The following is a 14,167-nucleotide window of genomic DNA, read 5'->3' on the forward strand; positions in this document are numbered from 1 at the left end:
TTTACAGTTTTCTGGAAGTTTGTTCCAGATTTGTGGTGCGATTTGTACAGTAATTTCTTTTGGTCAGCCCAACTAAATACACTGTGACTCACAGTACAACCACAGTTATGGGATGGATAAAGCAGCCTAACATTAAGCCTTTCTGAGTTCCTTGTGGCCAACAGAAGTGCATTTTTTATTTTTATTTTTTTTGCTAATGGGCATTCTTCCTAATATTTTATCATGGGATTACAGAAAATTCATTACAAATGCAAACATGTCCAGTAACCAACATAAAACTCCCTGATCCGTCTAGTGGTCCTCCCTCTGGTTCTGGGTCTGGTACCTCCGTCAGACATGACGCGAGGTCAGATGACGCTGCTTATAGCAGCTTCGGCGACGTTAGCATTGTTTATGTTTCTACCTTCCAAATGTTTTTGCTGCTATGGCTGTCACATTATTCACACAACCCTCCACATATTAACAGTACTAATTTATTGCATGGACTGAGGCTAAAGATGACCCAGGTGAGATATAGTTAGATTTTATGTTATATTTTATGTGTACATATTCTTGCTGTAAATTATAGTGGCCATCTGAGAATAAAAAATAGCCATATTAGCAGTGTGTGCATACATTTATTTATAGGCTGGTGTTTTTCATTCGCATTCCAACTGAGCAGTTAAAGGTGGGCCAGTCTGTCAGGAGCTTTCTCAGCAGAAGTGAAAAATGGTACGGCTAAGGCAGTGCCACGATTATGTCGGTTCAGGAACAGTTTGATGCGCTAAACATGACGGTCCTGAAGAATCAGGAAATGTACTTTCCAAAAGTAGCAGAAGTAGCAGACCATGGCCTTGTTATGCTTTCATTAGCGCTGATAACATGCTAGCCAGAGAGAGAGAAAGAGAGAAAAAAAAAAAGAATGTAAAGATCCAGCCAAAATCTGTGGGTTAGAAAAGCATGAAAACACCTGGAAAGGTTTGAGATATTACGCAGAGTTTTGTCTCGATGTGTGAATGCTGCCCCAACCGAAGACGAAAGCACTCTGGCTGCGAGTCGGAAAACCGCAGGGATCTGCCAAGTGTTGCTTCAACTGCTAAAAGTAACACAGCCCAATAACGCAATGCGTTTGTCGGTCAACTTTCTGATGCAGGATCTTTGTGTGAGCCTGCAGCAGACACTCGGCCGAGAGAGCGGATCTGTCTCGCATTAGCGCGGCCTCGCCTCTCCGCCGCGCTGTGAGACGTCGGGCATGGTTTCATAAGGTGTCGGGTTCCTTCACATCACTTACTTTATCATGCTCGCTGCTATCAGGCGAGTGTTTTGTCATGCTGACTTATAAAGTAAGAGTGAGGAGGATTGGAAAGATGTTTCTCCAGCTTCGTCACATGAGCTGATGTTGTAGAAAAGAATGAGGCAACTTTGCCAAATGGAGATCTAAGTGCAATAAAAATGATTAATAATAATAATAATAATAATAATAATAATAATAATAATAATAATAATAATAATAATAATAATAATAATAATAAAAATGTTCAGACTGCAGTTCGTTTGGATCAGGGCTTAGAGTCTTTCAGTCAAGGGGAGGGAAACCTCGTGAATAAAACTGAGAGTTTTAGTTTCAGAGCGGTGCAGAGTGATTGGTTGTAGAGTTGTAGATTGGCTGCGTTCGGAGGTGAAGTGGCATTTACTCTTGTTGCGTCCATCCTCTGAAGTTCACCATTGACTTTCGGAGCAGCAGAGTCCTGATACCAGAACCGACTGCTTCGTCACTACCGGTGGAAACACTTTGCTTGGAGATGGATGTTTACATTTTTGTACCTTGTTCACATTAAGGCTCTTTGACGTTCCATAAAGCTAAGGAAGGGACTTCAGTTTTCCTGTAGATTGTTCGGAGGTCAGAGGTCAGTCAAACAAATTCTACTTCTCTCAAGCTGAAGACAATGCCCAGGCCTTCTCGGGTGGGGCTAAAGCTACTAAGTAGTGCTCCGATCAACAGTCATGCGTAAGCTGATTTTAAGGAACGTAATTTAGTTTTTTTACATAAACACAGTCCTCCCAACTACCTTTGATTCAGCAGCTCTGTAAATGATGGATATTTCTCAGCCTTTCTAAACATGGGTGAAGAGAAAAGCTGTTTGGTGTGAACCTCTGGCCTCGGTAGCATGTTAGCTCAGCTGGTCGGGTTTCCTCACATTTAATGCCCCGTCAATTTAATTAGAGGTTGATTAATTTTCTTTTAACCCACTCTTTCCCAAACACAGCCCACACGGTGAGAAAAATGAGATTGCGTGGTCGGGCAGGGGGGGGTTGGATCCTTTCATCCGTGCCTCGGGCCCGCGGGGTGAAGCCAGGCTGGCAGGCGCGTCCCTGCGGCCGCTCTGGCCTGATTCCCAGTGTTCACGGTTCTCTCGTTCTGTGTGGCGGACCTCGGGCCACGGCGGATTCCTCGGCGGTGTCGTCATTATCCGGTTCAGGACTCACCGGCCGCTACTGCTGCAAACTGGAAGCAAACCCTCCCTCTCCTCCTCTTCATCCTCCTCAGGCCACTGGCTCCTATAATAAACTAATCACTTTATGTCAACATGGGCTGGGTGTTAGTTTTCCACATGCCTCAAAGATTTTCATGTAGCAGACACATGCTGACCTGTGGTGCTTTGCTCTCAATGAAAGATCATTTATAAACTCATTTTCCTTTTATTGAGGGGGGTTGAGAGGGTGCAGGGGGGTGATTGGCATATATATGGAAACAAATGTATTATTTGTATAAATAATGTGACCTTGGTGCAGTAATTCCTTTGCTTATTTTTCTTCTCCATTCTGATTTCAGCTTTTTGGGGTTAGATTAGTGCTTTTTGTTTCCCTTTTCTTTTTTGTAAACCACCAACATAATACGACTGGTATTCCCTTTGAAGACAACTCTTTAGACCTAGAAAAACTCCTGCTTTGGTAGCCAGATGTATTGGCTGGTCCTCCGAAGAGACGGCTGGACTCTCCAAGTTCTTCAAGAGCTTCGTACTAGGCAGGGTGCGCTTTTACAAGTTTTTGTTTTATATTATGTTTTTTCTTGCGATTTTGTGATCTGACGGTCTGACGGGACACCCCTATCTTTCTCCCGTTGTCCGGCCGAGACATCTGTCGCACTCTTCCTGAGAACTTTGCTAAGACTAAGGGAGAGTTACTTTCTTTTTTCCATGTGTTGACTTTTTTGTCTTAAATGTGATCTGAATCTAGGTCCATTATGACCAACAACTGAAAACGTAGCTCCCTTCCACAGTGGGCCACTGAATTTAAAGAATACAAAGTCTGGATGGACCTCTCCCACCGTCACATAAGAGAGCAGCAAACTCAACTAAAGTCTTCTCCGAGGAAATTGGACCCAGGTCACACAAACACGGCATACTTTAGTTTCATTCAGTCTCTGTGTGTGTGCATTATCCACTTTGCTGGAGGATTGGCTTTCAATCAGATTATGTGGAATAACAAAGGCGTGACAAGTGTTTTGTAACCGCATACGCTGCGAGAGTCACACTGTGGAGTTCAAGTACAGGTACTTCTGTGGGTTTAATGGTCTGAGTTATGACTGCATTGGATCTCTGGATGGCCTGTCAAACTCAAACCGTTGTGAGGGTTAGTGGGCTGCAACGTTTAGACATGTCCCAGGGCCAACGCATCTGAATCCAATGGCTTTCTCATTTCATCATGCAGTCAAGTTGTGCAAAGTCCTACTTAATGGCCTAATTATTTGATTTAGGTCTGTCAAAGCACAAACAGATCTAAAAGTTGCAGGACTATGACCCCTGAAGACTGGCTTTGTGCACCAGTACAAATAAAAGATCGAATGGAAACAAAAGGACTTCCCAGTCAGAAGTTCACTGTTCTTTTTTTTTCTTAAGCCCATTTATCCTACTGGCATCGGCTTCTGACAGTGTGAATAGCTAACAGGAATCAGATGAAGCCCAAACGTCATCACAGACTCAGACTTTTTAAGGCTACATTCTGAAACTGTCAATCAGCTGATAAAGAGCCGGTGTGTTTAAGTTCAGTTTTCAGTAAATTACCTTTCTCAATTCACTTTTATTTCTCCTGTTGTATTTTGTTTTTAGTTTATTTTTTTTAAAGTTTGCCTCTAGTTTGAAGCAAAATGTAAATGAAAAAAAACAAAAAATCGGAAAAAAGTATATTGCATATTTGACAAAACATTCAACGTAGAGAAAGCAGAGGTTGGCTGAGGTTTGTGTAGCACCCAGTCAGCTAGACGGATGAATGGGCTAAAACAGAGGAGGCTGGAGTCACCTGCTGCAGCTGGAGAACAGCAACTGAAATAGTTTTCTGATGGTACCAAGCATAGTAATAATCCTAAAAAAAGCAATGACAAAAACATGTAAAAAGAAATGACAAAAATAAACTAAATATCATAAATTTAGTACAAATCGCCGCAGCACTTATTGTTCTTAAGTTCACATAATTACCATTACAAGAAACAACCAACAAACCAACATTCCCCAAGTGTGAGTTTTGAATGTTGAGAGGTTTTTAGCACTTTTTCTAATGGCGTCCTATAATGAACAGAAGGTTCCCGCATAGTAGTATTTGTTAGGAAATAGGTCCTTGCAATGTATCAAATACAATGCCACGCACACCCACACACACGCACACATTTGCATGGCTATCTTTGTGGGGACTTACCATTGACTTCCATTCATTTCTATGCCCTAACCTTTGCCCTTACCCTAACTCTAACCAAAACTCAATTCACACCTTATTCCTAAATCTAAGCCCTGCCCCACAAAACACTGCTTTGTGGGGACCGAAGCCTGGTACAAAACGTAGTATGTACACTTAATGGCTTAGGAAAATGGTCCACACAAAGTATTATACGCAAACACACTGTCACTATTTCTCCTCCTCTTGCTCTCTACTATCCTGCTGCTATAGCGTAAAATGTTCAGGCTAGTTAGCATGACCACTAATGTTGACAGATAAACAGTTTTCCTGTAATAATGAGTTGTTTCTCCACCAGTAGCACATAGAGCAGCGTGTACATGAGAGATTGATTGACAGTGCCAAGACCCTCCTCCTGGCTCTGATTGGCTGTTTTTGCATTTCTTCAGATTGCGATGCTAGTTGAGGGAGGAGGAGGAGGAGGAGATCGGTCTTTTCACAGTTTATCTGTCTCACAAACTGTCTCAACACAAAAATGTAAGAAAAACAAACTAAAAAACCCTAATTTTTCTATAAAAGTTACATACTGCAGCTTTAATGTGAAATGAAGCATTTCAGAGTTAAGGAGTGAAAAAAGGAAACCATAGAAACTAGCCTACTGTACTTTGATCCAAATTAGCTTAGCTGTTACTGAATCAGATTTAGCTTTTATCCATAAAGTAATTCTCAAGAAATTAAGTGCTCCGTGTGCATCCAGTCCCAAATGTCCCAAAAGCGTTTTTGATGCTTTATTAATTACACACGTAATTTATTTAAACAGCATGCATGCACAAACACAGTGAGTGTGTGTTGCATGGAGCAGAAACCCTCCTGATTGGGTCAATCCACTGCAGACCTGCCTTTGGGCGGGATTTGATCCGACGTCGGATAAATCCGTAAACCAGCTGGCTGCGTTAAATGAAATCATGACCCGACTTCATCAAGCCGTAAACCTTCCCCTTCACCCCCAGTGATGGGAATGTGAAACCAGGACAGCTTTACGTTCCAGTTTGAACCCCAACATGTATACATATTTATCTGATGAGCGGGAGGAAAAGGAAAATAAAAGAACATCTAACATCTGGAAGAGTGAGCTTCTGCGTTGGCAGCCGGTGCCCAAGTCGATTTCAGATTTATGGTCTAATTATGGATTTGGCTCCAGCTGGAATCGTTGAATGATGTGAGGCCTCGGTTCTGTTGGCCTTGAAAGCTGGCTGCCGCGGCTCTGCCACGCCGCCTGCCAGCCCCCGCTGCAGCTCCACGCCGCTTTTCAGGCTCTGCTTTCATTACTCTCCGTGTTTGGGTTTCGCTCTGGGCCTCGACTGTGTGTGCATTTGTGATTTAAACACTGACTGCCCTGTGATGGCATCATTTCGAAACATTTCTCAGGCTGCTCATAAAAAGAAAGAAAGAGGAAAAAATGTAATTACAATGAAATTTCTTTTTTTCCTTTTTTTCAGCATTCTCTGATTCACAAACACTAGCAGATTGTGATTAAATCCTAAACGGAAAGTGTTAACGTGAGAAGAACGCCCCAGTCTCTCCTCGGGCCTCGCTCCGAGCCAAAACCACATTCCTCCAGCAGTTCCCCGACTCTTACATCTGCCTGCATGGACGCGGTCTCACTTGACTGGAGCGAGGAATTTATTTAGCTTTTCTGTGATGAAATATTACTCAGACGCCGGGGCCCTGCGCTCCTCCAGCTCTTATTTGTGATCCCCCTGGCTGTCGTTATGTTATGAGTTTTTGGGGCTTCTGTTTTACTGTGCAGTTTTCTGCCGCTGCTGCTGCTGCTGCCGCCGCCTCTCTGGTGGAAATTATCTGTGACCTCACAGAGCTGTGAACAATATTTTATCATCTGGATTAGTTCTGTGTACAGAAATCGTCTTTGGTTCATACACTTACACACATGTAACATTAAGCTTAAGAGTTATTTTTATTTAGCCCTCCTTCCATAGTTAAGGTTCAAGGCTCTAAACATTAAAACGGGGAAACCAGGGGGTTGATGGGTAAGCACGCCCCACGTTTGGAGGCCTTAGTCCTCGTCGCGGGCGTCGCGGGTTCGATTCCCGGTCCCGACGATCTTTCCCGCGTGTCTTCCCCCTCTCCTCGCCCTCTTTCCTGTCTGCCTACTGTCGCAAAAATATGAGCCACTAGCGCCGCAAAAACTCTTCGGAGAAAAAGATTGAGAAAAAAAAAAAAAAAAGCTCCATAAACAGCGTGACACCATCAAGTCAATACAGTAAACTACTTTGTTGCACTTGAACATTTCATACCTGGTGTCATATTTCCTCTGGGTTTCTATCTGTATCTCTACTTCCTTGAGTTTATCTGGATGTTGCGTTTAATTTTTTTTTATTTTGCCCAGAAAAGAAATTACTTTTTAAAAATATATTTAAATATATTTTCACGCACTCTTTGACTGCATGAATATATATGTGCCAAAAAAAAAAAAAAAAAAAAAAGAAGAAGAAAAAAAAGAAAGAAAACCCAGGTACGGATTTCTGTTTTTAATTCTGGGCTGTGGATGCAGGAGGAGGATGAACTGCTCTTACCTCAACGAGGCGGTGTCTGGGTAAATTGCAGGCTGGGCCAGATGCCGCGTTCTCAGACCGTCCGGTCCGACGGGGTGAAGGCAACGTTTTAGTGCCGGCTAACCTCCTCATGGAACAGGCGGCCACGCCGGCTTCAGAGGATGGAAGTTTTCTGCTCAAAGCGGCTGCTGGTGACACCACAGAATGTGAAAACAACAATCATGGCATTCGCTGCTGGCATGACGGTTATTTTTAAACGGTGCCGCAGCAGAAACACTGCCAACACCCAGAACTCATTCATGGGAGCGGAAAAACACAGCATTAATTAATGAAGGCCAGTCCAATTACCAAAGCCTTGCATGTTTATGGGATAATAATAATAATAATAATAAGAAAAAGAACAGTTCTTTAAAAACCTAAGTTGTCAGTTTTATCTCTGCTCTAAGGCAGTGAAAGATAACGTCCAAATCTCATCCTCAGATAACTCTCAAACAAAAGTCGGTTCTGATCCCAAACGACAAGCTTCAGCTTCCCCTGTAGACATTCAAACCGCGCTCAAGATCATGTTACCCAGAATTTCTTAAATGTTTCCAAACACTCGATAAAGAAAAAACGACAGCATGCATCTGAGAAAAGCATTTCACCTTGGTGCAGGAAACCTGAAGCAGCAGCGGGAGCCACCCCAAGAAGTTGCTTCATTTCTGTCTGGTGTCACTTTGAGTTGCTTTTTTTCCAATCGTCTGACGATGATGCAATAAAAAATATGAAGAAGAAAGAAAGAAAAAAAAAACAGCTTAAGCATGATTGACTTTTGACCTCCTGAAGAGGAGAGAGCGAAGAGACGACCCTTAACTAGACATTTAGACTGTGTGAAGAGGAATTATTAAAAATCCTTCTGCATGTATGCTGCAGCTTCATGTTATAGTTTTAGAAAAATGGCTGGATTACTGGCTAAAGAGGGGATGAGGGGTGCAAACTATTAACAGCAAGGGATCAATAATTGTAATAAAAAAAAAAAAATGAAACATCGGTCATGACACCACTGAAGAAATATAGCTTCTCAAATTAAAGGTTGGGCTTTCATGATTATGCCTCTAATATTAAAAAAGGCTTTTTGCACAAAACAATGTCTCCACATCAAAACAAAAAGAGAACTTAACATGCTTTAAATTACTTCCATTATTTAGAAAATCTGTTTCCGATGTAACACAGCAGTTTATTTATTTTTGTCAAAGTTGCAAGCCGCTGTACGTAATACCAGCAGACATCCATAGGGCAGAAATATTAAATTATGCATGACAATAATCTAAAAACCCAATAGGAAAACCTCCATAATACATACAGATACATGCTCACAGCTCTGTAGAACTGGACCTGTGAACATTTACAAGTTTAGTCTTGTAAATGAAGAGAGCGCTTGCTTTTCAATTCAATAGATTGCAGAGCAGATCTGAGTCTGGCGATGTTTGTGACATGTCAGATGGGTTCGCCACGGTGACGTCCTGCTCACACCCACTGACACCACCATCATGGCCTCCTGTCCTTTCTCTCCCTGTTCTCTCAGTTACAAGTGCAACTGAGCTTTTTTTATTTTTTGTACTAAATTGGCATGTGTTATAAGTTTCCCTTTTAAAAGAAAGAAAAACAAACAACAACAACAACAACAACAACAACAACAACGTGGCGATGATGCCCATCTGCCAAAAAAAGAAATGCCCCAGAAGGTCCTCGTTTGGCCGCCGTCAGTATTTACATGTGCTTCCGTGTAAAGCATCAGCTCTCCCCATCTTGTTCCGGGCGGTTTCTGTCCTAGCTTATTATGAGAAACGGAGACAGGAAATATTTTTCGAGGGCCTTAGGTTAGCTCAACAAGTCGGAGGCAGAGAAAGTGGCTCCAAATGTGATTCCAACAAGAAGCAGTCAGGCATAAGGTTCCACTTTCGTGATGAAAAGAAGAAGCCAGCTAGATTTCTGATTCTGATGTTAATGTTTGTTTTGTTTTGTTTTTTGGCTTTTGTTTTAGAAATATCATGGAGACTCGGGGTATCTAAACTCTTTCTAGGTGCTGTGAGTAAATGAAATAAGTTAAACTGTGAAATGTCTACTTCTCATCCCTACCTAGGATATCATCTTCCTTTCTTGGAAGCTACCTGTAGATTAATTTCTCCTTGTGGGAAAAACAAAAAAGGATTTATTTGTATCTGTAATTTGTGGAGCAATAATACATCTTTGACCTGCTGCTGTCTCTCTTGTGATTGGCTCGGGATCACAGTATCCATGATTTGAGACTAGAAGCTCTGCTTCAGCAGACACTTGTGAAATCACAGCTGAGCCAAAACAGTCCAGCTGCTGAAACCATTCCAGGTCTGGACTGACTTCTTTAAACTGTCATTTTAATCTCAGCGATCTGACAGTTCGACCCAGAGCTTTCTGGGATGTTTGGGGTGAAGGATGGAGCTCTGATGAAAATATGGACATCCTTTATGGCAGTCTAATTACTCCGGCATGGGAGGGGGGGGGGGGGGGGGGGGTTATGTTACCTCATCAGATGTGAGATTATTTTTAGAATGCTGCAATTTTCCGATTTTATTTCTGCGGCACTTTACCTGCCGCTGACATGAATTCATTTCTGGAAAATCAAGGTGGACAAGGTGAAGTCTGGAGTGTGTAAAGTGTTAGACCACGAACCTCCCGCCTGCCCACCGGCGGATCTGAGGCAAATATGGAGTTCCATGAGTTCTTTCAAACCTTTCAGCAGCACACAGGGGACACGCTGCTGCTGCTGCAAAGAGATAGAGAGAATGGGGACACTATAAGTGGTGTGGAATATCACTTAGCAATTCAATGGAAAATGTGGATCAGTGAATCTGGAATTTGTCCACCTCGGTGCTGTGAAGGAGGGCGGGGGGAGTGGGGGTTAGGAATGGTTGGAGTGGTTCTGGAAGCTGTTTGAGCAAATTAATAAAACTATGCAGGAGTTCAAAGACAGTTGAGCAGCAGGAAATACAAAATCACAAGGTGTTTGGACAGGCTGTGTCCTCAGTTCCTCTGATTGGTAACAGATTCGTGAGATCTAGGAGTTCACCAGGTAAGGGGGAAAAAATCTTTAAGAGCAAAGTTGTAGCTTTTGTCTTGTTTTTTTTTTTTTTGGACTTTTGGTGTCTACCCGACTGCTTCTTCAGTCCAGTTGAGAGAGCTCATGTGTGTAGGACTAGCAGTGGCATGAGCAGGGCATTTATTACCCAGGAAAAAAAACAACAAAAAAACAGAACCCTGAGGAGAACCAAACGCCTAAGAAGGTATTTAGCAGAACTTCATTCCCATTACAACCTCCTAAGATAGCAGATACTGTACAAAAACCCAGTTTGTCTCATTTTAACTGAACAAATCCAAAACGGCCATCTCCCTGTGAAAGGTAGCAAAAATACACATCAGATAGCTGTGACCCAAACCGCTGATGTGTGGCTGATGCACTGGGCTCCTCCAGTGGTCTGTCATGATTAGTGTGTTTAGCTCTTAAAGACCGCCCTGCCTTCTGCCACAAACAGCATCTCTAAAGATGTGATCCACGATGAGCGGCGTCCAAAACAGAGACCGGAACAAACCCAAGACTCTAACTGACTTGTTTACACGCTAAAAATACGCTGCTTTTGGGGGAAATCCCAATACATTTAAAACGCTTTCTGCCAGCAGTTTTGTTGGAGCGTGTGTGCTTCTGCCGGTTCACTCCAGGATAATTAAGATACAGAGAGAAACTGAGGAGGAAGGGAAAGCCTGCAGGAGGGCCTGGGCAGTCCGGTCCCGTCTGGTTCAGGGTCACGCTGTCGCCTTTCTGCTTCCACAGTGAAATGCACGAAAGACGCGCGTCTGCTCCGTGGCGGCCACGAGTTTTGGGGAACGAAACCTTCCGTTGTTCTTTTCCCAGTTCAATCGGGGTTATCAGCTCTCACGCTTCTGGGATGAGAGGAAATACTTTGCTGATAAATCTCATAACAAAGACAGACATCGCCTGCATAAAAAGGCCTCGCGCTGTTCTTTCTCCACACTGCTGTTTGTGATGGTGTGAGCAGAGAGAGATGACCAGGTTGACGGAGCAGCAGAAAGAAACAACGAATAAAAAGGAGCAGAGAGTAAAAACTTCCATCTGCTCCATATTCACAAAACGAGAATGCTATTTGACGCAGATAAATTTCGAAGACATAAAAAATACAATAAACATCAGCGTGTTCAATGCCATGTCGCTTCATTATGATGATTTTGTTTTGAATGCAGAGAGAGGTTTGGATGGTTTTATTTCACTGTGGAGATTGTTCCACAAACGGACGTCGTTAAATGAAATGTGATTTCAGAAAGATCACACTGATCTAAACACTAAAGAGCTGAAAAATGTGTGTGTGTGTGTGTGAGACAGAAGAGACATTAGTTACTATGACAGAAGACACCTTTTACCTTCAGGATTCCCAGGAGAAAGAATAAATACAATTTGAACGTCAATAACAGATTTAGGTTCTTAACTTAAACCGTGAACCATAAATTGTTTTTTTGAGAATTCCCATGATTAAGCAAAACCTACTTTGTATTTATTTATTAAATTAAAATTAAAATCAAACATCCCATTTTTATTAGCTATGAAACCTAATGTTGCTAGACATTTGCAAGCATGCTGGAATTATTAGGTAGTTAATAAGTGTTACTAGCGCCAATGGAGGGAAAATTACACCAGTCATGTTGCTCAGATGTTTATTTGTCATCATCGCCAAGTAACAACAGTTTTATCAAACACATTTTACAGGAAGGCAAATGAAACAGTACAAGAGGATATAAATCTGATCGTTGGATGGAAAATCCAGTCTTTATCAAAATATTATTTAAAAAAAAGAAAAAAGAAAAAATCCATTCATATAAATTAACAATAAAAGACAAGTTTCGGTCACCACTTTCATTGCTTTTTCAATGCAATAATTTATACATCACAAAACACACATTTTCAGATCTCTCAGCGTGGTTAAGAGCAGAGTTTGTGCTGGAGAGCGTTACAGTACCGGGTTCATGGCTGTGGAGCCCGTTTGCTTATACACCTGGTGTTCCTGTTGCTGCCTTTGAACTCCCCTTGACCTTTTTCTGCCTCCGTCACCAGCATGCGGCCGTTGTGCGAGGCGTGAGCGGCTGCCAACTGAAACGCGAGCCGTGGATCAGCTGGCTGCAAAACACACGCCGGAGGTGGAGGCCAACGTCTCGAGACCATAAACAAACAGAGCCTGAGGTTCGGTGTGATTAATTACAAACTACTTCCATGTATGCACAAACCGATATAACCAAAAGATTTGTTTCTCTGACTTTTCTTTGTTAAAAATGCCGATGTAGCCGTGAACGTCTGGTTACACATTCAATGCATGTTAAGGAAAAAAAAGTAATTGTGCAGTTTTGTTCTCTTTTAAAGTCCTTCATCACGGCAGTCAGACCACTGTAAATACAAAACGTTCATTTTCAGGCACACCAACAGAACCTCCAAGACATCCTTAAAGCTAAAAATCAGGTGCAACTGCAATAATCACTTTCACAGAAGCGGATTTTTCCATTTTTCCACTGGGTGACGGAGACGATTTCAACGCAACACAGTTTAGACGAGACAGTTTTAATCAAAACCGACACAAGACACACACAGGCAGCCATAATAAATGCTTTAAACACTTGGCTGACAAAGAAATAATACTGTGCAGGACAGAAAGAGGCCATGGAAGAGAAAGTTACATTTTTAAGCCTGTCCTCAGGCTTCTTGTAAACAGCAATTTAAATGTAATGCCGAACATCTGGGGAGGCTGCGGATCAAAAGGCAGAAAGGGAGCAGAGCTTGGCTTTTTGGGTTCATTTTTTTTACTCCGTACCATCCTGTTTTACGCAACAACAAAAAAAAAAAACAGGGGGGAGAAGCTACGACACTTCACACGGCAGACTGATAACATAAAGTAAAAACATCCCTTTTAGGTCACTGCGGTCTTTTGCTCGACTTTATCGGCCTGGCCACGTGGGCGATTAGCGGCTTTGGGTCCAGCTGAGAACTTGCGCACGTTTCGGTGGATACACGGCTCAAAGAAAGAAAAATTCTTCAGTGGCTGATGGAATCCGAGGTTAAGAGGCGGACGAGATGGACAAAGCTCTTCGCTTCGAAACGTGCTGAGCAGTCCCAAAGCAGAGCTCTGTTTACAGCCCAAATGGAAACTCCAGTCAAAATAGGAACAGTTCCTGTGCAGATGCATGCTATTTGAGTTCATCAATGCCAATGAGCTCACTCTGTTCTTAAGGCACATAATGTTACAAGGGACAAATCCTGAATAATACCGACTAAGAGCCTGCACTCGACAAAACATTCCTTCACAAATCTCTGTGATCATATGTTCCATTGCGCACAATCAGTAAGCAAACTGCTGAAAACAAAGGCACTTTGGAAAATATATTTGTAGCAATAAAAAGACTCAAAACAATAAGTTAACATTACAAAATATTTATGTTTTTGTTTTTTTTTTAAAAAAAGGAATCTATCGTTTGAACAGTTTCAGAAAGACCAAAACATTTTTTTTTTCACAAACCCACCTTCCTCCTTAAGCACCAGTTCTTTAAATGTTTTTTTGACTCCTACAAGTTTACTGAGAGAAATGTTTCTGCTTTGCATAGGGAAATCGGAGCTAAAACTTTTGCAACAATGGCACTTTAACAGTCTTCACCTCAGCTATATGGGAGGACTTCTGGATGATGCAGCTGGTTGTCCCGGAGACGCTGTCCTTCCCCTGAGCCAAGTTGGTCAAGGCCATGGCGGCGTTGATCTCCTTCCAGTACGTCTCATCTTTGGCCTTCACCTTCACCTTCTGCGTCGCTGCGACGCCACCGTTCACAGAGAGAACAAAACACAGAGCGTTACAGCTCACGTTCAGCTGGTGATTGGATACAGG

At 42.4% G+C, this 14,167-nt stretch overlaps 1 protein-coding gene and 1 long non-coding RNA gene across 2 annotated transcripts in view; both read right to left on the bottom strand.

Annotated features, from left to right (window-relative positions):
• Positions 1-702: 702 nt before the first annotated feature.
• On the bottom strand, positions 703-10,000 carry LOC122824146. Its single transcript, XR_006369453.1, has 4 exons — positions 9,909-10,000; positions 7,865-7,960; positions 7,242-7,408; positions 703-864 (listed from the first exon to the last, which is right to left on the bottom strand). It is a non-coding gene; the product is annotated as an uncharacterized LOC122824146 (long non-coding RNA).
• Positions 10,001-11,943: 1,943 nt separating this feature from the next.
• LOC122824145 (homeobox protein Mohawk-like) overlaps positions 11,944-14,167 on the bottom strand; it is a 151,071-nt gene continuing 148,847 nt past the window's right edge. Inside the window, exon 17 of the mRNA XM_044104406.1 lies at positions 11,944-14,138. Within this exon, the coding sequence (XP_043960341.1) occupies positions 13,904-14,138 (235 nt within the window). The 3' untranslated portion in view covers positions 11,944-13,903. The remainder of the gene's footprint in view (positions 14,139-14,167) is intronic.

This window comes from Gambusia affinis, linkage group LG21, assembly GCF_019740435.1.
Source record: "Gambusia affinis linkage group LG21, SWU_Gaff_1.0, whole genome shotgun sequence".
NCBI classification, from domain to species: Eukaryota; Metazoa; Chordata; class Actinopteri; order Cyprinodontiformes; family Poeciliidae; genus Gambusia; species Gambusia affinis.